At 37.8% G+C, this 24273-nt stretch overlaps 6 protein-coding genes across 8 annotated transcripts; 2 read left to right on the top strand and 4 right to left on the bottom strand.

The window, feature by feature from the left end:
* Positions 1-370: 370 nt before the first annotated feature.
* Positions 371-5452, top strand: LOC121786119 (aldehyde dehydrogenase-like). The gene is made up of 10 exons (XM_042184662.1): positions 371-914; positions 2322-2390; positions 2484-2580; positions 2708-2914; positions 3643-3758; positions 3880-3984; positions 4070-4242; positions 4342-4432; positions 4676-4825; positions 5008-5452. Exons 1-10 carry the CDS (start codon positions 723-725, stop codon positions 5236-5238), a joined length of 1431 nt encoding a protein of 476 aa, XP_042040596.1. The 5' UTR covers positions 371-722; the 3' UTR covers positions 5239-5452.
* A 39-nt stretch (positions 5453-5491) lies between these two features.
* LOC121786128 (dnaJ homolog subfamily B member 1-like) lies at positions 5492-6909 on the bottom strand. Its single transcript, XM_042184674.1, has 3 exons — positions 6677-6909; positions 6187-6605; positions 5492-6084 (listed from the first exon to the last, which is right to left on the bottom strand). The coding sequence occupies exons 1-3, from the start codon at positions 6824-6826 to the stop codon at positions 5640-5642; spliced, it is 1014 nt and encodes a 337-aa protein (XP_042040608.1). The 5' UTR covers positions 6827-6909; the 3' UTR covers positions 5492-5639.
* Positions 6910-7395: 486 nt separating this feature from the next.
* LOC121786110 (aspartic proteinase Asp1-like) lies at positions 7396-10606 on the bottom strand. The gene is made up of 9 exons (XM_042184649.1): positions 10259-10606; positions 9675-9792; positions 9368-9594; positions 8698-8925; positions 8484-8622; positions 8215-8409; positions 8059-8131; positions 7885-7972; positions 7396-7789 (listed from the first exon to the last, which is right to left on the bottom strand). The coding sequence occupies exons 1-9, from the start codon at positions 10414-10416 to the stop codon at positions 7696-7698; spliced, it is 1320 nt and encodes a 439-aa protein (XP_042040583.1). The 5' UTR covers positions 10417-10606; the 3' UTR covers positions 7396-7695.
* A 1095-nt stretch (positions 10607-11701) lies between these two features.
* On the bottom strand, positions 11702-19520 carry LOC121786093 (probable helicase MAGATAMA 3). Of its 3 annotated transcripts, none has more exons than XM_042184634.1 (20): positions 19228-19520; positions 18924-19096; positions 18585-18712; positions 18232-18423; positions 17917-18108; positions 17700-17735; positions 17311-17399; positions 17137-17187; positions 16598-16709; positions 16409-16514; positions 15348-15445; positions 15151-15267; positions 14973-15065; positions 14662-14715; positions 13664-13722; positions 13453-13537; positions 12705-13073; positions 12495-12617; positions 12334-12420; positions 11702-12087 (listed from the first exon to the last, which is right to left on the bottom strand). In XM_042184634.1, the coding sequence occupies exons 2-20, from the start codon at positions 19042-19044 to the stop codon at positions 11872-11874; spliced, it is 2328 nt and encodes a 775-aa protein (XP_042040568.1). In that variant the 5' UTR covers positions 19045-19096; positions 19228-19520; the 3' UTR covers positions 11702-11871. The 3 variants fall into 3 exon arrangements, with proteins under 3 accessions (XP_042040568.1, XP_042040560.1, XP_042040574.1); XM_042184626.1 differs by having other exon boundaries at positions 18958-19096; XM_042184640.1 differs by lacking the exon at positions 17917-18108 and having other exon boundaries at positions 18958-19096.
* Positions 19521-21291: 1771 nt separating this feature from the next.
* Positions 21292-23344, top strand: LOC121772365. The gene is made up of 4 exons (XM_042169439.1): positions 21292-22065; positions 22145-22375; positions 22459-23091; positions 23180-23344. The coding sequence occupies exons 1-4, from the start codon at positions 21292-21294 to the stop codon at positions 23342-23344; spliced, it is 1803 nt and encodes a 600-aa protein (XP_042025373.1).
* A 392-nt stretch (positions 23345-23736) lies between these two features.
* LOC121772357 (uncharacterized protein At4g04775-like) lies at positions 23737-24150 on the bottom strand. Its single transcript, XM_042169428.1, has one exon. It carries the CDS (start codon positions 24148-24150, stop codon positions 23737-23739), a length of 414 nt encoding a protein of 137 aa, XP_042025362.1.
* Positions 24151-24273: the final 123 nt, after the last annotated feature.

Raw genomic sequence — 24273 nt, 5'->3', positions numbered from 1 at the left:
CATACTAGACGTCATTCGTGAGAATTAATATGCTAAATATGATTACCATTACCTTTTAATATATATTTAACATTATTTATTTTATTTTATGTATTTAAATTAATTTTGTTATATTAAAAATATTACTCCATATTAACATTTTAATTTTATAAAGTTCATATAAACTAAAATTCAATTCATTCATTTTCTCTATATCTTCAAATAAATGAGTTAAATAACCAAAAAATTGAACAAATCGAACTTTAATCTTCAATTCATTCATTTTCTCTATATCTTCAAATAAATGAGTTAAATAACCAAAAAATTGAACAAATCGAACTTTAATCCAGAATAATCATAGTTTTGGACATTTATATCCATTTTGGTTATTTTGAGTAGTTTCTTAATTTCTCTGTGATTCAGTTGATTGATTAACAAATTCGTCATCTCTCCCCCAAATATTCCATCGGTTGGTCAGCCAACAAGACGATAAATATGTATAAAAATCCAACTCCATGAATAATCCAATCCAATCCAATCCAATCCGAAACCGAATATCACTCTCACTCCGACGTCCACACAAAGGATAAAACGCACCAGCGACGAACAGGTGTGAAGAAATATCCCCCCGCATCCCGCCAAAAACGAGTGTAAACCGCATTTTTCTAACCGCGCAGATCGACGGCAGTTTATTGTAATCGCGCCTCGGTTTGTGGTGATTTTGATCTCGAGTTTGGAGAAACATGGCTGTGTGTGTGGAGACGGCGGCGGCGGAGCTCAGGGACGTATACAACTCCGGCAAGACGAGGGCGTACGAGTGGCGCGTTTCGCAGCTAAAAGCGATGCTCAAAATCGCGATTCACCACGAGAAGGAAATCATCGAAGCGCTGAATTCGGACCTCGGCAAGCACGAGCATGAAGCTTTTCTTCATGAGGTGAGGGAGTTTGGATTGCTGGATTTTTTGCTGATTATTCGATTCGTGATATATGTGTTCGTGTGCTGTTACTATTGTAGCAGTTATTGTTTTTTTATCGCACTGAATGCACAGATTCAGATTCAACTTGGTGTAATTTCTACTATTATTCGTTTTCACATTATTTGACACGTATTTTAATCTGTGGATGTATTATTATTGACTGGATGTTGCTGCGTCTCAGCAGAATTGATCAATTGAATGCATATTCCGAAACTCGGAGTTGAATTTAAATACGTTTTGTACTTGTGGATATTGATGATATCTTGCCTGTTTTGTCAACTGCATTTAATGCTTCATGCTCATTAATGAAAAATAGCTAGGATATTTTTTTTCTCTTTTTGATTTTGGAATTATGACGGCTAACGGTGGTTGCTGGTGGAGTTAATGATATTCCTCAACTATTAGTTTGATGTGTACACCGAAAGTTTTGGTTGAAATTTTGGAAGTTACTGAATTTTACGAGGAAAGAGGGTCGGTGGACATGAACCATCCATTTCAGGGCGACTTAACGCATGCGGGATTTCGATTTCTTTTCTTGTACATCATGTTTTGTTATTAGTAGATAACTGGATGTGGATGTTTGACTTTGATAAGCCATCACAAAATTTTCAACTTGTGATTCTTGTCTGCGTTCATAAATGTTTTATCTACGCTTGAAAGAGGATGTCTAGTTTTTTTGTGGGGATTCAGTTAAGGATAGAGATTACTGGCATCAAGTATATAAATTAAAGCTATCCTAATAATGTTGTTGGCCGTACAGAAGACTAACCTGTACCTGTTTGTTTACTTCATCTTATGGGCTAGAGAAACACTTTTTATGCAGAAAAAACAATGCAAAAGAAAAGGGTTTGCACATGAACTGGCATTTTATGGTCATAGAAAAGAACCAAGACCATAGTTTTGGTAATAAGGCATATGCTATGCTTTTCTTATTAGCTGTGCAAATGAAGTTTGGTGAAATAAACAGGTAGGGAGATGTCAAGAAAACTAAAGATAAAATATCTCACTTCCTTTAGAACTTTTGCAATTTTTAACCTAAATGATGAATGAGAGATCAACTAAATCATTTATAAAAAGCTACCATAGTCAAGTTGTTTCATCTTCATCTCCACCTTATCAGATATATTGTTTATGAAATGAAGAGAAGCTTTGGTGTTACATCGTCAGAGATGCCTTGGGAGATTTTTATCTTTACGATCCTAAGCTTATCATCTTATTCTCTGTTTATTTGTGCTTTTATTTCCAGTTCATCTTTTGACTGTTACCTTTTTTGTTTGTAACTTCTTGTTCAAACAAATAAGCCATGGAAGTCTTAATCTTATTTCTCACCATTTCAGAATACAACTTAACTATTTTGTCATGCAGATTGCTGCAGTAAGATCAGCATGCAGGATGGCACTGAAGCAATTGCATAGATGGATGAAGCCTGAAAAGGTAAATTTGTGTTTGTTTATAGTTCGAAATCATCCCGATTCTTATTTGTTTATGCAGATACTTAACTGGTGCTTATTTTTCTTGTGATTGCAGGTTAAAACGTCCATGACCACTTTTCCATCGTCAGCTGAAATAGTGTCAGAACCCTTCGGTGTCACATTGGTTATATCAACATGGAACTATCCTATCCGTATGGTCTATTTATTATCCTGCATATGTTTGGCGTTTTTTAAGATTTAAAATTATTTTGTGCCATGTGTGATATTGATAAATTGCCTTTGTTATTTTCCGCACATGATTGCTGTTCTCTGCCAAAGTATTATCGCTTGAGCCAGTCATTGCAGCTATTTCAGCCGGTAATACTGTAGTACTTAAGCCATCTGAAGTTGCATCTGCAACTTCCTCAACTATGTCAAAACTTCTTGGGCAGTACATGGATGTCTCAGCTGTGAAAGTTGTAGAAGGTGGTATTCAGGAAACAAGTGCATTACTGGAACAGAAATGGGACAAAATATTTTATACAGGTACTTGCAAGCTAATAAACATCCATAGTTGGTTCCTAATAAAAGAGTCTGCGTAGCTTTTATCAAGTTTTTAGATGCTAATGTTGCTAGGGTGTTTTACATAGTACAATAGTATTTTATCTATTTCCTTGTTTATTACTACTATAAATTGTAGTGATTCATTGGTCGTACCTGCATAATTATGCTAATATTAGCACCATATTTTACTTGAATTATCTTTTAGGTTGAATTGATAGGTTTCCTTGATTTTCAGAGGCAGGTTTGTTTAATTTGATGGTTTCAACCTTTTACCTCTTAAAATTCTAAACTCTGCAATGTTTTCTAGTCCCTGAGTTCAGAGGACCACACGAAATAGCTGAGCGATTATATAAATAATTGAATCACTGACTTGTAGTTGGACTGAGAGATTTTTTTAGCTTTAGCAGTCAAGTGATATTTTTGAATGAAGTCAAGAACCTCCCACTCTAGCTCCAAAAGTTTAGTACCTAATTCTATTAGTTAAAGAATTTACATATAGCTCAGCCCAATAAGATGTACAGAGACAAAAAATTATACAAAAAATGAGAGCTATATAAGAATATATTTCACAGTTGTTTTTGGTTATAGTTGGCTCTTTTGGAGATGAAGTGGTTCAGCGTATCTCTATCTGTATTCATATTTGAATTGTATTGGTGTTGGTATTACAATTTACAAACATGGTTGATCCTAGTCAAACAAACATTCTACAGGGAATAGCAAGGTTGGACGAGTTGTATTAGCTGCTGCTGCAAAGCATCTAACACCTGTGATTTTGGAGCTTGGTGGGAAATGTCCAACAATTGTTGATTCAGACATCAACTTAACAGTAAGCCCCCTAGTTACTAATACTTGACGAAATATGAGTTCTTCTGAAACGAACACCAACAAATGATGTGCTTGTCACATAGTACTAAATTATATGTATGCATCTATTGTTCATCCTTAAGGTTGCTGCAAGAAGAATCATCTCAGGCAAGTGGGGTTGCAACAGTGGACAGACTTGTGTTTCACCTGATTACATAATAACTACAAAGGGTTATGCTGCAAAACTTGTAAGATATGCCAAATGAACTATACTGTACATGCGAATAGGGGTAGACGTTTTCTCTCTGATCAAATTCTGATACAACTGATCAGGTTGATGCTCTTTCATCTGAACTAGAAAGATTCTATGGAAAGGATCCGGTGAATTCAAAGGACATGTCAAAAATTATAAATTCCCGACATTTTGAACGCCTATCAAAGCTTTTGGATGACGAGAAAGTTTCAGGAAAAATAGTTATTGGTGGTCAAAGGGATGAAGCCAATCTGTGAGCTCCAAAACTTGGTTCTGCATTTTCTTCTTCAGCAATAATATGGTGTTGGTTGATGATGTATTCATGCAATTCTTTTCCGTTTCTATCTTACAGCAAGATCGCTCCCACTGTTATACTAGATGCCCCGGAAGATTCTCTGATCATGAATGAGGAGATTTTTGGTCCTCTACTTCCAATTATCACGGTAAAGTTGATAAGCTTCTGATATATTTGAGTTTGGACCGACTTGATACAGTATTTAGATAATTTCATTTATTTATACATATTTCTTGACATGATAAACCAAAAAAAGATTCTTTTATATATAAAAAGGATCATATTTGTGGTACTGGATGAGCCAGAAGACTCACCCCGATTCTTATTTTAACTATGGAACATAATAGTGTATTGATTTTCTTATGTTTCTGTATTTTCCTTTAATACGAAGGTCAACAATATTAAGGATGGCATTAACTTGATTACTTCTAAAGAGAAGCCCCTTGCGGCGTATGTATTTACAAATGACAAAAAGCTCAAGGAAGAATTCGTGCAAAGAGTCTCAGCAGGGGGCATTGGCGTTAATGAAGTAACTCTTCATGTAAGTCTTTCTTCTGGAGATACTCAAATTATTTTGAGCTTGAATACATGCTAACGTGAAATTAAAGGCACAATACATGCTTAAATTGTCTTTCTTGTTGCTTCATCAATATTGTATTGACAAATTTGATGAAAAATGTCACTTGATGGACCTGAACCATATTAATAAACTCATTTGGACAGCTTGCTGAGGACACATTGCCATTTGGAGGCGTGGGAGAAAGTGGAATGGGATCATACCACGGTAAATTCTCTTTTGATGCTTTCAGCCATAAAAAGCCAGTTTTGTATCGCGGGTTTAATGGGGAAATATCTGCAAGATATCCGCCATACACCCCTAGAAAGCTGAAATTTCTTAAAGCTGTGTTAAGTGGTGACATAATTGGCATCATCCGTGCTTTGCTCGGATGGTAAGATTCGTACACCTGTATTACTTCGGGTTAATAAGATGTAAGATTTGGTTTGCTGATGACTGCTAACAGGCTAGGTGTAACCAAGTCCTGTGGCTATATAGATTGAATATTTATCTCGTTTGCTCGTGTACTTAGTCTTTTTTCTCAGCACATAGAACTCGTTTGTACATTGATGTACGTAAAATTGATAATCTATGACATGCTTTGCTTCCGCAGTTTACTGTGTACTAAATAACTATCATTTAGTTATGGTATTGCTCTTAATTAAACAAGAGTTACTAGCTTTTTATTATTAGAATCTTTAGTTTGCAGCAACTCACCCATACCAAAACAATAGAAGTCGATCAGCTTTAGTTTTGTACAAATATCTGCACCTGTATAGAAAAAGGAAGAAGAGGTAGATTAACAAGCCTGTTGCAAAATAGCAGCAGCAGTAGATCGCTGCTCTTGTGTCAATGTCTCTGGGAACTTGACCGAAACGTTGACGATCAAGTCCCCTCTTGTCCCGGGCTCGTGTTGCTTTGGCATGCCTTGTCCTTGTAAGGTCCTCACGTAGCCGGTGTGCACGACGTCCTCTATCCCGAGGCTGGTCGTCTCGCCTCCCAGCAACGGGAGGGGAAGCGTGCACCCCGTTAGAGCATCAACCAACATGATCTCAGCTCCCATTTTTAGATCATCCTCTTGTGTCTTGAACAAGGGGTGCTCTTTCTCTGCTATCACGAACACTAGATCTGCAGCTGTTGTGCCCGGCATCTGGTTCCCCTTCCCCTCGAACGTGATCTTGGTACCTCTCCTCCATCCTGGCTCCACCTTGATCGTCACCGTCTCATCTTCCTCCACTATTTGCCTGCACCCAGAGTTGCATGGGAAAAGGCGTTAGGATAGGGTTTCCTGCATTTTCCTACATGATCATCTTATTCTGTATGGTTGTTTTTGTTTCTGTTTGTACCCGTTGCCATTGACGGTGTCTCTTGTGATGGCGACCTTCTTGACACAACCGAAGCAGAGCTCCTCGAGGGTGCACTCGAGGTGCTTCTTCATTGCTGCCGGCTTGATCAGCCCACTCGAGCTTGAGAAAATGATGGGGGTTGCGACCCCCCTGCTAGCGCTTCTCGAAATCGTGTGGGTCAAGCAGCCGGTGCGAGCACCAGCACCAGCACCCCTGAATGATTCTTTATGGCTCAAGCTCCTTGAAAAGGGCCCTTTAGCTTGCCCGCTCGACAGCCGGGACAAGCCTGTGCCACAGCCCCATCGAGGAGATCTTGTAGCTCGGTTGTCGTCGTGATTGCTCCCTCGTTTGAATCTGTCACGTCGCTTATGATCTCCTTCTCTCCATGGTTTACGTTTCTTGGTGTTTGATCTGATAATCTGCAGGAATAGGATGTTAGATAATAGTAATGAATAATGAATAATATGAGAGATGGGTTTGGTGAAGGAACCTTGGAAAAATGTATAGGATTGTTTGGTGTGTTGTTGGAGAAAAGGGGTTGCTTCTCTGTGCAGCATTTGGAGAGGAAGGATTTGCATACGTTTGCGAATCCTAGTGAGCTAATAAAACCATTGGGGTTTGGTCTTGAATGCTCTCCCATGGATGCTAAGACAGAAGACAAGCAACAAAAATATGTCTATGGAAGAGAAGAGATTAAAACAGAGAGCAACCAATTTCTGTGTGTGAGAGACTAACACGGAGAGCCTTATGAGGATTTTTTGAACGATAACATAAATTATGTATGCTGTTTTGTTTTAGAGAATAAAGTTGAAATAATATTATTTTCATTTTTGGAAATCAATATTTTTTGGGTTTAAAATTTTAAGTTTTGAATAACTAGAGTGGAATATGGTTATTGAAATTGTGCTTTGGCTACATAATTTATCGATATTTAATATATTTTGTTAAAAAAATTTATTTCTTATTCAATATTCGAATTTATTTGTAAACTTGTTAATTGAGATACTGTCAGCACGAAAATTAAGAAATAGAAGGAGAGAATAAAGTAGGAAATAAAATATGTATATTTTTTTATAAAAATATAAATGACTCAATTATCTTTAAATTTTCTGAAATATAAAAACGATTCATTTAAGGAAGAGAGTATCATACTAGTTATCAATAAAAAAAAAAGGACAACTTCCTAAGCACCAAATAAAACAGACTGTGTAGCAAAATATTTCAATCATTAAAATTTACACTTTGTTAGTAATAGTATACTAGGTAAATTCAACATAAAAACATTATCTAGAAATGACATCATGTACCCGTACAAGGTATAACGCCTAAACGAAACACCATTATGCTATACAAAATGGTAGCTAGCATCTTCCTCTAAAACCCCAAATATTTTTCTATGCATCTACTACACATTATAGACATTCCAAAATTTCAACATTTACTAAACTATTCCACCATGGAGTTACAGCACCAACATCACCTCTGGGTCAAAAATCTGCACCTAACGCCTCAGAATCTGAATCTCGCGGGGCAGATATTCCTCAACTTGCCATCAATGGTAGCTTCGTAATGCAGATCCAAGTCTCCGGCTCCGCTATCCATGCTGTTTATAAATAAATAAACAAAGAAATTGTAGTGAGACTGCCCCGGGCCTTGTAAAGCTGAAAGCAAACAAAAAGAGTGTTAAGTGGTCAGGACTTTGGAAGATTGTTGCAGTTCGCTGGCACCCATCCCACTCGCTGCCTCTCGTTGTCGTAGATCACCAGTTTGTCTTGCAGAAAAATGTCTACACATTCAACCTTTTTCATTATCAGATTGCAAGAAAAACAGATTGTTAACTGCATTGGGCAGTGATGTGTTGAGATTTCTCACCTCCAATCACGTTCAGATTTTCTAACCCGACCTCTCCACCATCGAGAATACCTAAGCAGACATTGCCTTGTTCCTGAATCAAGAAAGTGAGTTTTGCACTTCCAAGAATTTGACTTTGTTTTGCTTAAAGGAAAGGCGAGATGAGCTGCTACTCACTGTAACGACAAGGTAAGATTCCGGGGGCAGATGAAGCTGAACATTTTTGGCATTTGTGAAGCTCAGAGCCAAAGGCTTGAAGTGGTTAGCAGCATCTAGAATCGATTTGAAGGGCTTAGCCCCTTTCCAACATACGGGGAGGCTTTTATCCTCGACTGCGTCTTTCAGTTGCTTTCCATTCAAGTTACGTTTTATCTGGAAAGAATTAACTTTGTTAGACCACAAAGGCAGAGCTTAAATTGAAGCATCCAAACCAAAACAAAACTCACCAAAGAAATGAGAGTGTTGTATGCTTGAGAGCTGAAGTAAGTATAAGTGCTTCCACTATCGAAAACTATGGGCAGGCCCTTGATATTAGTAGCTTGGCCAGCAATCTGGAGATCTGCTGGCCCTACAGAGTAGAATTTCCTGAATAACGAGGAGAGGATAGTAAGCATCGGCATATTATGTCAGCTTGCATTGTTAGTAGATAATAAAACTTACGATTGGCTCAATAATGGTGTCCAATTGATCCCCGAATTAGGGAGAAAGTCGTCTCCAAAGAAGAGAAACCCTCCACCTTGTCGGCTTAGACAATGACCAACAACATTTCGTATCAAACCCATATTCCGTAGCTGAGCCAGGATGCTTGAATTGCCAAGGCCTAGTCCGAGGACTCCATCCGTGTAAGGTAGATGGGCCATGTCTTGAACTTCTTGATTGTATCCACACCTAGATAGATTCAAGATATAAGTAGCTGAATTGGAGGCATAAGCTAACCAACAAAATAAACAGAAAAAGGTTAAATTATCCAAAATATCGACTTACCCCAAATATATCTTATACTACTATAATACCCATACCTTCTGATATTTGTCCTGATCTAACCTCTCTCTGTTTTTCATTAGCACAACCATTAATTTCGGTTAACCATGCAAAGACCACTAAGATGGCATTATCTGTATCACCATCATCCACGTAGATGCCACATCAACGGTATTTGTGCAGTTAACAGAAATTAACAATCTCATTAGTGAAAAATAGACAGGTTTGACTAGGATAAGAATTTGAAAGTACGTGTATAATTGATAGTAATAGGATAATTTTTTTAGTGTTTTAGCCTAAAAATATGACCTTTGAGTAAAGCTCGTGAAGAAAAAGGATAGACCCTCACCCAAATGCAAGCTTTGGAGCAAAAATGGTACCATTTGTAAGTCTAAGAGGAAACAGGTCCTTAACCATTACGCCCAAAGATGAACCATGGTCAGCATAATCAATTTCGTAATCACACTGCTCCTCAGGTGATTGACAGTGATGGTTCCCCGGGCCGTGAAGTGAGACACACACAGGGTCAACGCACGTGATGAGGTTTTGTTTCGGTTTGTAAAGACTGTGAGGAGTCTGATAAACATTGAGCAAAGTGTAAAGAACGCATCCTCATGACCATTCAACTCTCAACAAACATCGAGCAAGAAAGTTACCGGGGTGCATTTCGTGCAAGGCGCATCACACTGAAGCCATGTAAGATCACTGCCAGTATCGATATCAAGAAAGTATGGCCTGGGAGGCTGTCCCACATTCATTGTTACATGATAGTACCTAGGTAAGGTCAAAAATAAAATCGAAAATGAGAACTAGATGAACTACTTTCTAGAGGTAAGATAGATGTTTAATCAACTGATGCAGATCCAATTTCTAAGTTTGATTATTCCAGCAAGATATCCAAATACAGAAAAGAAGAGAGATTCCTGAAAAAAAACACCATTTTTGCCACTTTTCTAAGAAACATTTTACTATATCAGCAATTGGCAAATGAAAACACACTGATTCCACAAATCAGACCTAATTACTTCAGCACACCAACATGAACGCTAAAATTCATCACAAAACAACCAAAAAAAATCCCCTCAAATTTCAAAACATCAGCATTTCTAACATTTAACATCATATTCACCAACTAAACATCAAATAAGTGGCGATAACATTCCCCCAAAATCACAATTGAAATCAGAACCAAACACAACAAATTCTCAATATTTCAATTAAATTGAAGAAAACGAAGTACCCTTTTGGATAAACATTTCCGGCGACGGGGAAAACCACAGAGGAGCGGAAGGTTCTGGCAGATTTGAAGGTGGTAGTGTGAGGCTGGTCAGCAGCTGCAATCCATGTCAAAAGGTACAGCACCAATGCTTTGAGGTACAACTCTCTATCCATGCTCATTGTTAGCTGACGAAATCTGATCTCGGGATAAGCGAAAATGGCTCTTAACTAAAAGGGATTCTCGTAAAGTGAAATGGGATTTCGGATTCTCAGAAGAAGAAGAAAGAAACAGAGAGAAAAAGCAATGAAAAAGACTTGATTTTTACGCGGACTGGCTCTGACTGTTAATCAAGTGAAACCAGTTGGAAATTTCTGCGTATGTAGTTACAAAGCTTAAAGAAATCATTTAGAAGTTGCCTCTTAATAATTTTGTGACAATTATAAAACAATTCATGTAAATCTAAAATTGGATAATATTATACATATAAAAAAAGTAGTTTGATGTAATCTGTCCACTATATTTGAGGAGGATTTTTTTTAAAAAGTTGAAGGAGTATTTTTTTAAAGTAATTTATGAAGGGTAAAAGGTTACTAGTACTCCATTTATTTTGTGGAGTACTCCATTTTGGACTGTGAATTCAAAAGGGTGAAATTGAAGCTCCAATTAGTTTTACCTATGTGGATTGTGTGGTTTTTTTCAATATCTCTATTCTCTATATATAGCTTGTTTTTAGAAACGTATCCAAACAAAAGTATCCAGGGTCATGATCTCTCGTGAATTTTAATTGCTTTATTTACATCGAAGTTTAAGAAAATTACAAGTGCAAAGTGGTTTGCCAAATAATTAGACAGTACATGTAAATTGTTAAATTCTAACTAATTGTGAATTATTAAATTCTAATTATAAACTGCCAAACTCTACATATGGATTGTTAAACGTACATGTACACGCAATAATTTTGTCTTTACGCATATATTGCTCTTTGATCTATTTAAGAAGGATGTCTAATGTTATTTAAATTTCAGTGCAAATTGAGAAAATGTTTTGGTCAATACAAACATGGCAATATAACTTCCATTGCAATTATGTCAAAACAAAAACACACGCATCTGGACACAGAGAGTATCCGTGCACAATTGATAAAATAAGAGAGATGAGAAAAGAGATAGTTAAAGTAGTGTAAGTGAATGACATACTATAGTGTAAATAAATTAACGTATATGGATAATGAATTAAGGATAACTTTCCACAAATTAAAATGTCTAGGAAAGAGAGAGTATTATTATACAGTACCGATTAAAATTATGAATTTTAGTATCAAACAAAAGATGTCACGATTTCAGGTTCTGGGATGCAGATAGCTTGAATATTACTCAGTTAAAAGCACAGATGATGCTACTCATAAACTAATAATAGTGGCATAATTATGTGGTCACGTTCGAGTTCATTTCACCACCACGAGTGTTAAGATGAAATTTCCTATTATTAGTATATTATAAATTTCTTATTAGTAATTCCATAAAATGTACCATAGTATACACTGTTTCTATAGTATATACATTTGACAGTAGAGGAAATAATTGTAAAGGAATTGATTGACTGCAAAGTCCAATTTGCAGCCAATAAACAATGTTTCAGTCGTCACCACCACCGTCTTCATCATAACCACCGTCGCCATCATCTCCTCCCCAGTCAGCTTCTCCCGGATCAACGCCACCATTGATATCGATAGGCACTGCATTTTCATTATCGTCCACTTCCATAGGATCTTCTGGGGACTCGGGATTGGCCACTACTGTCATGGACTCAAGGCTAGCCTCGCTGAAGAAGTCAGCGTAAGGCTTGGATACCTGAGTCATTTAAAAAGTGAGTATGCATTGCAAAATACTCAAGGATCCAACCATAAGCAAATGTAATTTTGCATCCTCATCAAATAACAGAAGCACGAAAATTCACAAAAACGAACATTTCTGTTTCAAATGGGTCGATTCACAAGTAATATAGCACTATAGATCACTCACATCGATGTCCAAGTTTACGAAATGTGATAAAAGAGTGCAGCAAAATCAATATCCTGATGCTGTGTGACATTTTACCTTGAATAATACATTTCTCTTCTCTGCACTTTCAATCAGATTCTTCCAGTGGTCATCTCCTCTTAATGTTGATGCAGAACCCACGACCTATGATTTTGTGAGAAAATTAAAAATACAATCCCATAAAACAGTAAGATGATTCCTTGAATCGAGAGGCATACCAAAACAGAAGACCTTGCTCGAGTAATGCCAACATTCATTCGTCTATAATCTTTAACGAAACCAATGGCTTGAGTGTCATTTGCTCTAACACAAGAAAAGATCGCAACATCCTTTTCACGTCCCTAAAGATTTTAGTCCCAATTATTAAAATATTAAATGGAATAAAACTAAGTCTAACATATGATGTCGCCAGGATGATATAAACCTACTTGAAAACCATCAACGGTGTTGATATCTACAAGTTTGTCAGACTGCACACCGAAGGTGCTACGGAACTTCTCTCTGAAGAGCTTGACTTGATGTCTGTATGGTGATATGATTGCAAGTCGAGAACTTGCCTTAAGCTCTGGATAGCTACTAACTAATTTGCTATACATAGCCAGGACAAAGTCAACTTCGTCAGCATTTACATGAGAGCCACTGCCAGACGGCTGGGACTCCTCCCCTTCATGTATATCAAAGAAACAAAATGGCCCATAGCAACGGAAATTATGCCATGGGCGCCTTGTTTGATTTTCAATATCAGGCCCATCCTCCAATGAATCTTCATAAAATTCCTTAGAAGGGAAGCTCCTAATCTGTATCCAAAGATTGAATTAAGAACTTCTCTTAGTTCACTAAGTTTTTCCCTCAACTGGTGAAAGTAATACTTGAATAATCAATATCATAAAGCGCCACACCCACCTCATCTACAAAAATTAAAGTCAACTTTTATGCATAGTGCATGTGACAAAATGCTAGTTAAGGACTTAAGGGATAAGATGAAATAAAAAGAACATGTAAATAGTTGAGATTCTTCATGGCTCATAGTTAAGTCAATGCTTCTGTGTTTCACCATACAAATCTTTTTTTTCGGTCAATTTTGTACCCAGAATCTTGTATTTCTGGACGAGTCCCCTACAGCAATCATACCCATAGCAGAAAGAATCGAAAAGGAAAAATGAGAGAAACATAAACCTCTGGATTCATGCGATATTGGGTCTTCAGCATCTGTACAGGATAGCCTGCCTGCTGGAATCTTTTGAATAAGCTCATTCCGTATCTACAAAATTTTATGAAATTATTTGTTCAGATTCATGTATATTTTCCACAATGATCAGTAAAACTAGTAGTAACGTCTAAATATTTTATCACAAAGTAAGGTTTTCAGACAAGACAACGCTCCTACCCAAAATTTTCTGCAACAGGGGAAATTACTGTGGCTGGCAGCTGAACTGGATCCCCGACCTAAATAGAAATAGTCAAATTAATAGATATTATCACCGTTAGTTATAAACAGAGAGTAGAACAGCAAGAAAACTATAAATCAAATGGAGTATGAAGAAACAAAACTTAGTTAAAACATCATTGGTCAGCGACATGGATGACTGCAAGTAAGATGACATAAAAACATTGAAATGTACAAATTCCTTAACTGCAGAGACTATTTCATCCATTCATCACAGTCAGAAATGCTACTAAACAGTAGTAAATAAACCAAAGAACATTACTTAGTACTCCCTCTGTTCCATGTTAATAGAATCATTTTACTACTTACTTTGGGAAGTTCCAAGTTAATTGAGTCATTTCTATTTTTGGCAAAAAGTAACCATCTCTCTTACTTTATTATCTCTTCATCTCTCTTACTTTATTCTCTCTTACTTTATTCACTATCCACTTAACACATTATTCTTATACTCCGTGCTGAAAAGAAACGCCTCTATTAACAAGGAACGGAAGAAGTAACTGTTTTACTTCAAAGGATGCATTACTGATAAATTCAAGTCACATTGAAATATTTTGCATGGCAATTTGACAAAAAAAAAGCTTTTTAGAAGATAATTTTTAAAAATACAGGACTATAGTATCTCAGAGCTGTAGCTAAAAGTATGCCATTGGAGTCCAATAACTTGATACTTTCTTCTGCATGGAAAAATAACTTCTGTCCTATGGCAAGAAATTTAGGAAGTACATCAATGTTGTACCACAGGTACTTAAAAAAACTGACTGACTTGTGGAAGAAAAACTATGTTCATCATGTATCCTACCAAGTAATTGGATTAAGCACGGTCACATTCTTACCCTTGAAAAAATAAGTTTCTTAATATGCACATCTCAGTAAAACAAAATACTGCATATACAGTTAACATCATTTGCACAACTTGACATATGCTGAAGAGAAATTACCAAGAAAACTTGTTTGCATCCACTAGCCAGTGGTATAAGCGTAGCTGATTCCACCTATCGCAGACAAAAAATTGAAGAATGTTACAACGTTCCGATATTAGCCTTAAACCAAAGGAGTCGGTGAAAATTTGGTTGATCAGTTAATCCACATTGTGAAACTAGCCTAACAATCTCTCACAAACAATGTTTCTCAAATAGAAGTAAATGCAGGATATAAACATGAAATATTATCATTTTCTAGAAAGAAGTATCAAATAGCCATATTCTTAATTCCACAGCAGCCCTACTTTTAAATGATGAACAATACTTACAGCTTGAGCAGCCTCATCAATTATGACAACATCAAAACTCCGATTCAATTTACTAAATAGAGTTGATCCGCTGTAGCTCAGAGTGGAGAAAACCTGGTACAGATAGCTAATCATTGAAACTTATTTACCAATGAAGCAAAATATATAACATTACTAGAAAAGGTGAACTCTAACATACTATAACTGCATCATCCAGTATGGAAGCACGCATACTGTCTTTGTCCTTTGATATGCCTCCTTGTTGCTTCTGCTTGTCACCAACCTGAGAGTCCATGCCTGCAAGTTTTTGCTCTACCTAAATCAATTAGGTACCATTGTCAATTTTTGAAACTCTAAATCAAGCCTTTAGTTTATTTCTGATTGCCATATGCATACCAAGTAATCCATGGAAACTGCCTGGACCGAATGGTGGGCTTTAAGACCTACTCGCACAATCTTAGGGCTGTATGCATGGTCAGTTTCATCACGAATGCCTGTATTGTACCCATAGAAGCATCAGCATTTCATGTGCATAACCTTGAAAATTTAATTCGGCCACTTCATAGGTCACCAAACAAAAGTGTAATCGTAATTCGTAAGTGAGTCGGACCTTCAAAAACTACAACTGTGTATGACATGATAAATTAGAATGAAAACTGCAAATGAGTATTGTCCTCATCCTAGCAAAGTCACATTTGGTGTTAAATTTACCCAACTATCTTGTAAATATTAAGTGTAATTATGTTAGTCTATAATCACAGTCATTTGAATGTGATCACTGCTGGAACTAAATGTGGCCAGAAGAAGTTGACATTTGAATTATTATATTAATAAACCTCACTAGAGCAATAAGCAGACCATGGATAAGATATTTAATATATAATTATTCTTATAGAACTTTATTACTGGAAAGTGGAAAGTAGAAAGTGGGAAAACAAGGGATGTAAACTGATTTGAAGGACCTACCCCCAAACTTAGGGACAGGAGACTGTAGTCATTGAAATTGAAAATTTGTTATTGATTTTATATCTTTTAGAAACGGATGTCTAAAAACTGTGGAGAGCCAATACAACTTGACGTGTTAGCCCTAATTCTCTTGAATTACTCACTCTCCATAAAACTGTATATTGGAGGCATGACAAGGTCCAAGGTCACACGAATCAAAACTGATGAGCTCAAGAATGTGAGAAGAAATTCAGTTGAAAAATTCCCCAAGAAAAATATTCTCATTTGAACTAGAGAAATGGATTTCAATATTTTTGGCAATATCTCTAAAAAACTACCCCATTAAATTTCACTGCGACATTACCAGAACTATCACTTTTTACAAAAATGCCAAGAAGGAGGCAATTTGATATAATTATGGATCTCAATAATGTATATGAAAGAACTGAATATCATAGACTAATAGCAGATGAAACTAAATAAGTAACAAGTCAAGGATAACGATCACTAACCGGTACTCAGGATACGCAAGACAATCTCATCAAGAGCAGAATTTGATGGAGTACATACTAGAACACGAACACGATACTTTCTGCTTGAATTAACCACCTCTGGTTTCTATATTAAGTTTGAACATTAAGTTGGAGGAAAGTGTTTAAAATAACTTTAAACTAATACTGTCACGAGGGAATTGCTCTCACCATCTCATTGCCGGAGGTGGGGAAGAATCCATCATCTCCATCTACAGGCATGATCGAATCTCGAGGATTAATTCCACTTAGCCATGGAGATGCTTTTTCCCAGTGACTACATCTGTAGGAAAAAACACATCTTTTAAATAAAATATTACCATAAAAAGTCCATGATAATGTACTTCATTAGTCTTTACTATGTCTCTATTTGATTGGAATTCTATTGCTGCAGCTAGAAGCTGCATAAGATAGATAGAGGAGTGTAGAAGATACTAGAAAACCAAAACTATTTAGATATAATTATTGGAACTGAAGAACGAGTAATTCAGCAACGTAAGTCTTCAGAAATGAGCAGCCACTAACTACATTAGAAGCCTACATAATGAGCGGTCATGAAAGATACATTGCCAACAATGGTAAAATGTTTTCCAACATAAAAGTTGGAAGTAACTCACTAAAATTGTGATAGATGCAATAACAAGTTGCAGGCTTGCAGCATAATAATTGAAAGCTTGTAGTACTTAATAAAAAAATAGAGTTAAACGTACTTTTCTTGAATAGGCAGTTCTGGCCCGCGTTTGACCCCAACTTGTTTTCCTCTGCAAGAAATACATATATCATATTATTCAGATGGTTGAGTATGATCTTAGTAGTTCTTCTCTAACAACTGGCAAACAGCAACATAAGCATTCTAAAAAAGCAAAACACAAAAAGATGCTCACCCGTTGGAATGTACCCTAGGTGGAGTAGCATGCAAAATGGCACTTAGAAGCCCAAGAATGGTTTGTGTTTTTCCTGTACCAGGGGGGCCCTACAAGCAACTACTACGTTAACCAGATATCCTGCATCATCGTTTCGAAAAATTTAAGCAATGCAAAAGCAAAAGTAAATAGACCAAACGTAGATCATTGTTTATTTTAAAACATACACAATTTAGTTGATGTGTTAGTGACAAGCTTGCATTTTTTGTCAATGCAGGAAAAAAATAAAGTAAAAGTTACACATAGCCACTAAAAACCACATGTGTAATGTCAGATATTGTAGTTGTGTGTGTCTAGGAATTTGTAAAAAGGACTTTTCTAATATTAGGATCTAAAGATACAAGTCAAACCTGTATCAAGACAAAGGACTTCCGTGAAAGACCTTCCTGCAAAAAAAACAGAGGATACTCTTTCAGTAAATGTCTGAAAAGGAATGGAAGAGAACTAAGAAACACGATGATGAGCTTTCTTTTGACGCGATAAAGTATACAACAATTTTGGAGAAATTTCAATCAAGACAAGGTTGTCAAGGATCCTGAACAGTGGATAAAGTTAACAAGAGCTCACGTTTATAGCCTTTAATTGTGATTTATTGTGATTGCTCTCAATAAAATCCTTTAAAGGTTTAGACAGTTTCCAAGCACCATCTTTACTAATAATGTCAACGTCAGATGGTTCTAGGATCAAATCCTTGAAAGGGAGATATCTAATGGACTGGAGAGCAACATATTCACGGACTATAGTTGATAAACTGCAAATCTGAAACAACACGAGCCAAAAAAATATAGGCAGGATTAAGCAACAAGCCAAAGCAGCAGCCAAGATATCATCGGCAAACTAAAGAAGAAGTAAGCTTGCAACATGTTTAAATTAAGCATTTACCTTCTCAACAAATAAGATTTTCTTTACTTCACGAACAATAGGAAGCATGCTAAAGCGCCTTTGGCTACTTTTAGTTTTGTCTTTGTTATATCCTATGATTTCATTACCCAAAAACAGACGAAGTCTTAGCTTGTCCTGTTGACGATGCTCAACCAATGCAAAGGCATATGCAGTTGGTATTTTGCCTTCAAACTACATCAGAGATTTTTTTTTTCGAAACAGTCATTAATAATTACAACAGAAACCATAGCAAATAAACCAAAATAGAGCACTAGAAAATAACCTGTAGTATACTAGTAGTACATACTTAATGTGGTTCAACAAACAGTTATCACAAGCTTGTGAAGATTTACCTTCTTATTTGAAACCAATAATAAATCATTTTCAGATACTTTCTCTGGCTCCGAACATATGATCATAGGCAAATGAAATCCATTAACTTCTCCACATTCTGCTACCATTGCTTCCTGGCATACTCTTTCTATTTGTTGCATAGCACATATCACAAAAATGTGCACAGTCAAAAAATAATCTCAAAGTAAAACAAAGTAATGCAGAAACTAGAAACAAGCTTATTCTCAACAAAGTATCTAAAAAATCTTAGAAATATGACAGTAAAATAAGATATTGGTATCTAGTAGAAAGTTGAGTAGCATCAGAATCATAAATTTCAAATATGGGAAAGCAATTACCCCTACAAAAGAGCAAGTGGGAAGAACACAACACCTTCGTCTTCATCTTTATCTCTAGCAATATTTGCTTTAACTTCTTCAAATAGCAGTGGCTCAAATGTCCCAAGATATTCTTCAACATTTTTATACTTGTTCTCAACCTTTTTCACTCCAAGAGCACGTTTCGGTTGCCGCTGCAACATCATATTCACAAGAGATGAAAGTGAAAAATTCGAGTAACGAGTAGCTTAAAACAAATCAGTTAAAGTGAAAGATACCTATCATCACGCGCATTACATGGAGTAAATAAATGTGGGGTAAATACCTGTGCTTCCTCCAAGATGAGATTGTAATCCCAACTGAGCACAATTTTGTAGAATTGAAGAATGCAGGCTTCCTTCTCGCGGTTGTGTGTGTCGACCGCCATAACTCCCCCGCTCGAGAGAGATTTTACAGAGGGTTTAAGTGGTTGAATAGGGTTTAAGGTTTTCACCCTTTACACGAATTTAGTTTCTAGGGCTTAGGGTTTAACTTTGCCAATGGACGGTTTTGGTTCATTTAAAAACCTCTCCGGCGACGGCGGGTGGCGGCTTGGGTGGGTATGGTGTTGGTGGCAAATGGGAGTCTCTTCAAATTAAAATTGAATTGGGTAATTAAAACTAAATCCTTTCAACCCTAACAGAAAAAGGGATAACTGCCTTAAAAGTCATGAACTTTGCCCGAATTCCGGTTTTTTCCACGAGTTTTAAAGTTGGCGTATAAAGTCACGAACTTTGCATTTTGTCTGGTATTTCACACGACGGTAATTCCGGCGAAAGAGCGAGCTGACGTGTCGAATTTAATTGACGTGGCGCCTCGTGGCGGCTGACATGGTCAATAATTATTGACTGTGTAAATAAATAAATAAATAAATTTAATAAAAAAAATACAAAATTAAAACCCCCTCAAATTCGTCCCCCAAATCACCCCACCCCCAAATCACCCCACAAATTCGTCCCCAAATCAATCCACAAATTGCGTAACCTAACCTAATCGACAAGCTGCAACGACGACGGCGGCATAATCGACGACGGCGAGAGAGCGAGCGACGACGAGTCTATTGGCTTACTTGCAACAACGACGGACGGCGACGAGCTGCGCTTCAGGCTTCGTCAACATGAAGATGTGGCCGGGTTTCTGGCCAGACAAGCCGAATCCGAACAAACCTTTCCTGCTTCGAATTTACCATGGTGGGCATTTCATTCCTGATGGGAGGATTTGTGAGAAATACGTAGGTGGGGAAATGTGGGAAGGTAGTGGTTTTGAACCAGATAGATTTGGTTACTTCGACCTAGTCGATGAACTGAATAAGCTAGGGTTTGATAGCTGGGATAAGCTATGCTTCAAGAGAAAATGGGGAATGGAGTTTATTAACATCAAGGGTGATGCAGAGGTGATGTTAATGTTGAAGTTCCTGACCACAGTAAAGCATCAAATATGTGATGTGTATATTGTGGGTGGGAAGAAGGGTGGCCTAGAGCACATTGTTGAAGATGAAGCTGTAAGGAGTCGAGTGGTTGAGTCGGAGTCAGTAGAAAGGAGTAATGTTGAGTCTATGAATAAGAGTATGTCTACCAGAAGGGGTATAAAGGAGACAACTTCAACGGGTGGCAAGTTGAAGTCAGTTTCTACCAAAGATGTTGTGGAGAAGAGTGTTGATAGTAGTATTAAGAAGAGATTGTTCCAGTCTAGTATGAGGTCAGTGGTTGAAACTATGGGTGAGAGGGTGGGAGATAGGAATTGTGATGCTAATGAAGTTGGAAAGAGTGTGGGTGAGGATGTGGGTAAGATGGATCATATAGCTAAAGACAAGGGTAAGAGTGTTGTTGAGGATGAGGCATATAGGAACTCTGATGCTGATGTCTTGGGGGATGATGTGGGAGGTAAGGACAATGATGCTGAGGATTTGGGTGTTGTAAATGAAGCTGTGGGAATGAGAGACAGAATTGATGAGAGTGTAGGGGATAAGGCTGATAACAGTATGGCAGTGGGGGTGGGATATGATAGTGAGGAGGATGGGAGTTATATACCATCCTCTGAGGAAGAGGAGACTGATGATGACATGGAGGCTGGGGAGTTAGTGTCTGAGGATGAGGAATACACACAGGGGAGGAAGAAGACAAAAGAAAAGAAAGAAACAGAGTTTGTGGTTACTGATGAAATCTTCTATGGCCTAGTCAGTGGAGGGCAAAAAAGTGCCTATGTGTCTGAGGACGACAATTCTGAAGAAGGTGACATATAGTCCAGTTCAACTGATTCTCAAGATGAAGGGAGAAGAAGGCTGGAAAGGCATGGTAAAGTGATGTATGATCCACGGTGTGATCATAAAAATTTGACATTGTGCCTTGGAATGGGCTTTATTGATGGTTTTCAAGCAAGGGGTGCTCTAACAGACAATGCAGTGGAGAATGGGTGGGAGATTCACTTTAAAAGAGCAAGTAAGAAGGCATTTGAGGCAGCTTGCAAGAGTCCTTGCAAGTGGTTCTGTTCTGGGAGCCTAGTGAAGATGAATGGTTCTGTAGTAATTAAGAAACTTGAACCAGAGCACACATGTCCTAGGGCTATGAGAAACAAGATTGTGACCTCAAACTGGATTGCCAGAAAATACTTGCATGTGTTTAGAATCCGGCCAAAGTTCAGCTGTAAGGAGTTGGGGAAGGAATTGATGCAACGGTTTGCCTTTGATGCAACCAAATGGAGTTTATACCACTCCAAGAGAAAAACAATTGACATGCTGAGGGGAACGGTGGAAGCTCATTATGCAAAGATGAGGAGCTATGTTCTGGAGTTGAGTAAAGCTGACAGAGAAGGGAGGTTCGAACTACATGTCGATGTAGGTGATGTTTTCAAGGCTTTGTACATTGGTTTTAGTGGCCTACGAAAGGGATTCAAGGAGGGATGTAGACCTGTAATTGGGCTAGATGGGGCATTCTTCAAGACATATCTTGGTGGGATATTGCTCACCGCCGTAGGGACTGATGGAAACAATCTAATGTACCCCATTGCTTGGGCTGTGGTTGAGGCTGAAAATGAAGTATGCTGGACTTGGTTTATTAAAATTCTGAGTGAGGATTTGACATTGGGTGAAGGAGTAGGCATTACACTTATCAGTGATCAGCAAAAGGTATTCACTATACTCACTTATCTGTTATGCAGTCAATTTTGTGCTTTGTTATGTTGTCACTGACAATGTTGCTTGATAGGGCCTGGAAAATGCAGTACAGAGACTACTTCCATTGGCTGAGCATAGAAACTGTGCAAGGCATATCTATGCAAATTGGAAAAAAACTCACAAAGGTCCACTTTTGAAACAGCACTTCTGGAAACTTGTTAGAAGCACTTACATGGAAGAGTATGAGATTGCTTGCAGAGAACTCGAGAAGGAAGATGGACAGGCATATGCAGACTTAATGGACAAAAACCCAAGCAAATCTGTAAGGCTTTTCTAACACCTTCCAACTGCTCTGATGTCATTCTGAACAATGTGTGTGAGTGTTTCAATGCCTATATTCTGGAGGCTAGGAGTAAACATGTGTTAGACATGCTAGATGAAATGAGAACCAAGCTGATGGGGAGACTTTACAGAAAAAGTGTAGACATAGAGAGTGCTGGGGTAAATTCAAATGTGTGTCCAAAGGTGAGGAAGAAAATTGAAGCTATGGTCTATGAGAGTAGAAACTGTACTACCATTCCTGCAGTTGGTGGTAACTTTGAAGTTAGTCACTTTGAAGATAGGTTTGTGGTGACTCCTTCGTTAAGGAAGTGTGGGTGTAGGAAATGGGATTTGACTGGCATCCCTTGTATCCATGCATGCGCTGCTATACACTTGCTCAAGCAGACTGTAGATGATTATGTCCACGAATACTACTCCTTGAGCAAGTACACATCTGCCTATGGATATGGATTGCCAGCATTAAATGGGGAGAAGCTCTGGCCTCAAGCTGAGGGGTACCCGATTGTACCTCCACCTGTGAAGAAGATGTCCGGTAGGCCCAAGAAGGTGCGAAGGAGGGACCCATTCGAGAAGGATCCGGGCAGACCCAATAGAATGAGGAAAATTTGTGTGATGACATGCCAGAAGTGTTTACAAGAAGGCCACAACTCCAGGACTTACAAAAACGAGCCAGTTGAGGTTCTGCCAAAGCCAAAGGTAATATACAATAGTTGTAATCAATGTACGCTCACAATTTTTATTTTGTTCCAATTTTTACTAACATTGCAAATTACACACCCTATAGGCCAAAATGGGAAGGCCTCGGAAGACACCGTCCAATGCAGAAGGTGGTACCATCGCAATAAGAGGAAGGGCTGGAAGAAGGGGAGGTCGTGGAGGCCGTGGAGGATGCCGTGGAGTTGTGGATGGCTCAATCCCCACGCAACAAAGCAACACCAACAATGGTTGACTGATGGTTTTAGTAGTTGAATTTGGAAGAAAGTAATGTATGTCGCCTGAAACAGTAATTGTATTTGGATGAATACTATGGGCTTTTTGGACACCAAACTATTATGTGTACACCGTGTGTGTTATTTTGAGGCAGGATAATATTATGCTTTTGCCATGTGTTCCATCCATTACAAGTTCCTAATGCCTATAGCATCACATTTGTCATTGATTACAGAAAATAGCATATTAGTTGTAGTAGTAGTAGTAGAACAGTTTGAGCAAAATACTCACTGCGCAAAATAACTCAATGTATTCATAGGGGAAAAACCACTACAATATTCTTGGTTCCGTAGTGTATTACACTTGAGTTCAACTTGCATATACTATTACATTGGAGTTCTATTAGTTAAGCTACGACAATAGCCAAATGACGATACATAAAATGCAAATGACAACCTTTAGGTTCCGGTTTTGACGATGCAAATCTGCGACAACGCCTTGGAGTGCTTCAACTTCAGCGGTTTTGGAACGGAGGCTCTCGTCAAGTGCATCCTGCTTAGCAACTCTATCTCTCAATGTTTTTTGCACATTGTCCCTATCAATCTTCAATTTTTTGAAGAAGTACTCTTGATTCGGTGACAATGATGGATCAATCCAACGAAAGAATTTGCAGTCGTCCTCCTTCCAGACTTGGCAACGATAGAAGCGTCGTCCGGGATTGGCATCCGTATTGGATGTCACCACATCAGCTTCAAGGCCGTGATCACAGACCACTGCCTCAAACCTCGGCCACGTTCTGCTCGAGTGCTGGGAAGAAGTGGACATCTTACATTTGAACATTTGAACAATCAAACCTCATTTGAACATTTGAACAATCAAACCAGTCCACACTCCCTTAAGCAGAATGTGGATGAAACATCATGCAGAACCCTAAAACCAATACAACTC

This window comes from Salvia splendens, chromosome 2 (assembly GCF_004379255.2).
Source record: "Salvia splendens isolate huo1 chromosome 2, SspV2, whole genome shotgun sequence".
In the NCBI taxonomy this organism is placed as follows: domain Eukaryota; kingdom Viridiplantae; phylum Streptophyta; class Magnoliopsida; order Lamiales; family Lamiaceae; genus Salvia; species Salvia splendens.
This window is presented reverse-complemented; position numbering and strand designations above follow the sequence as displayed.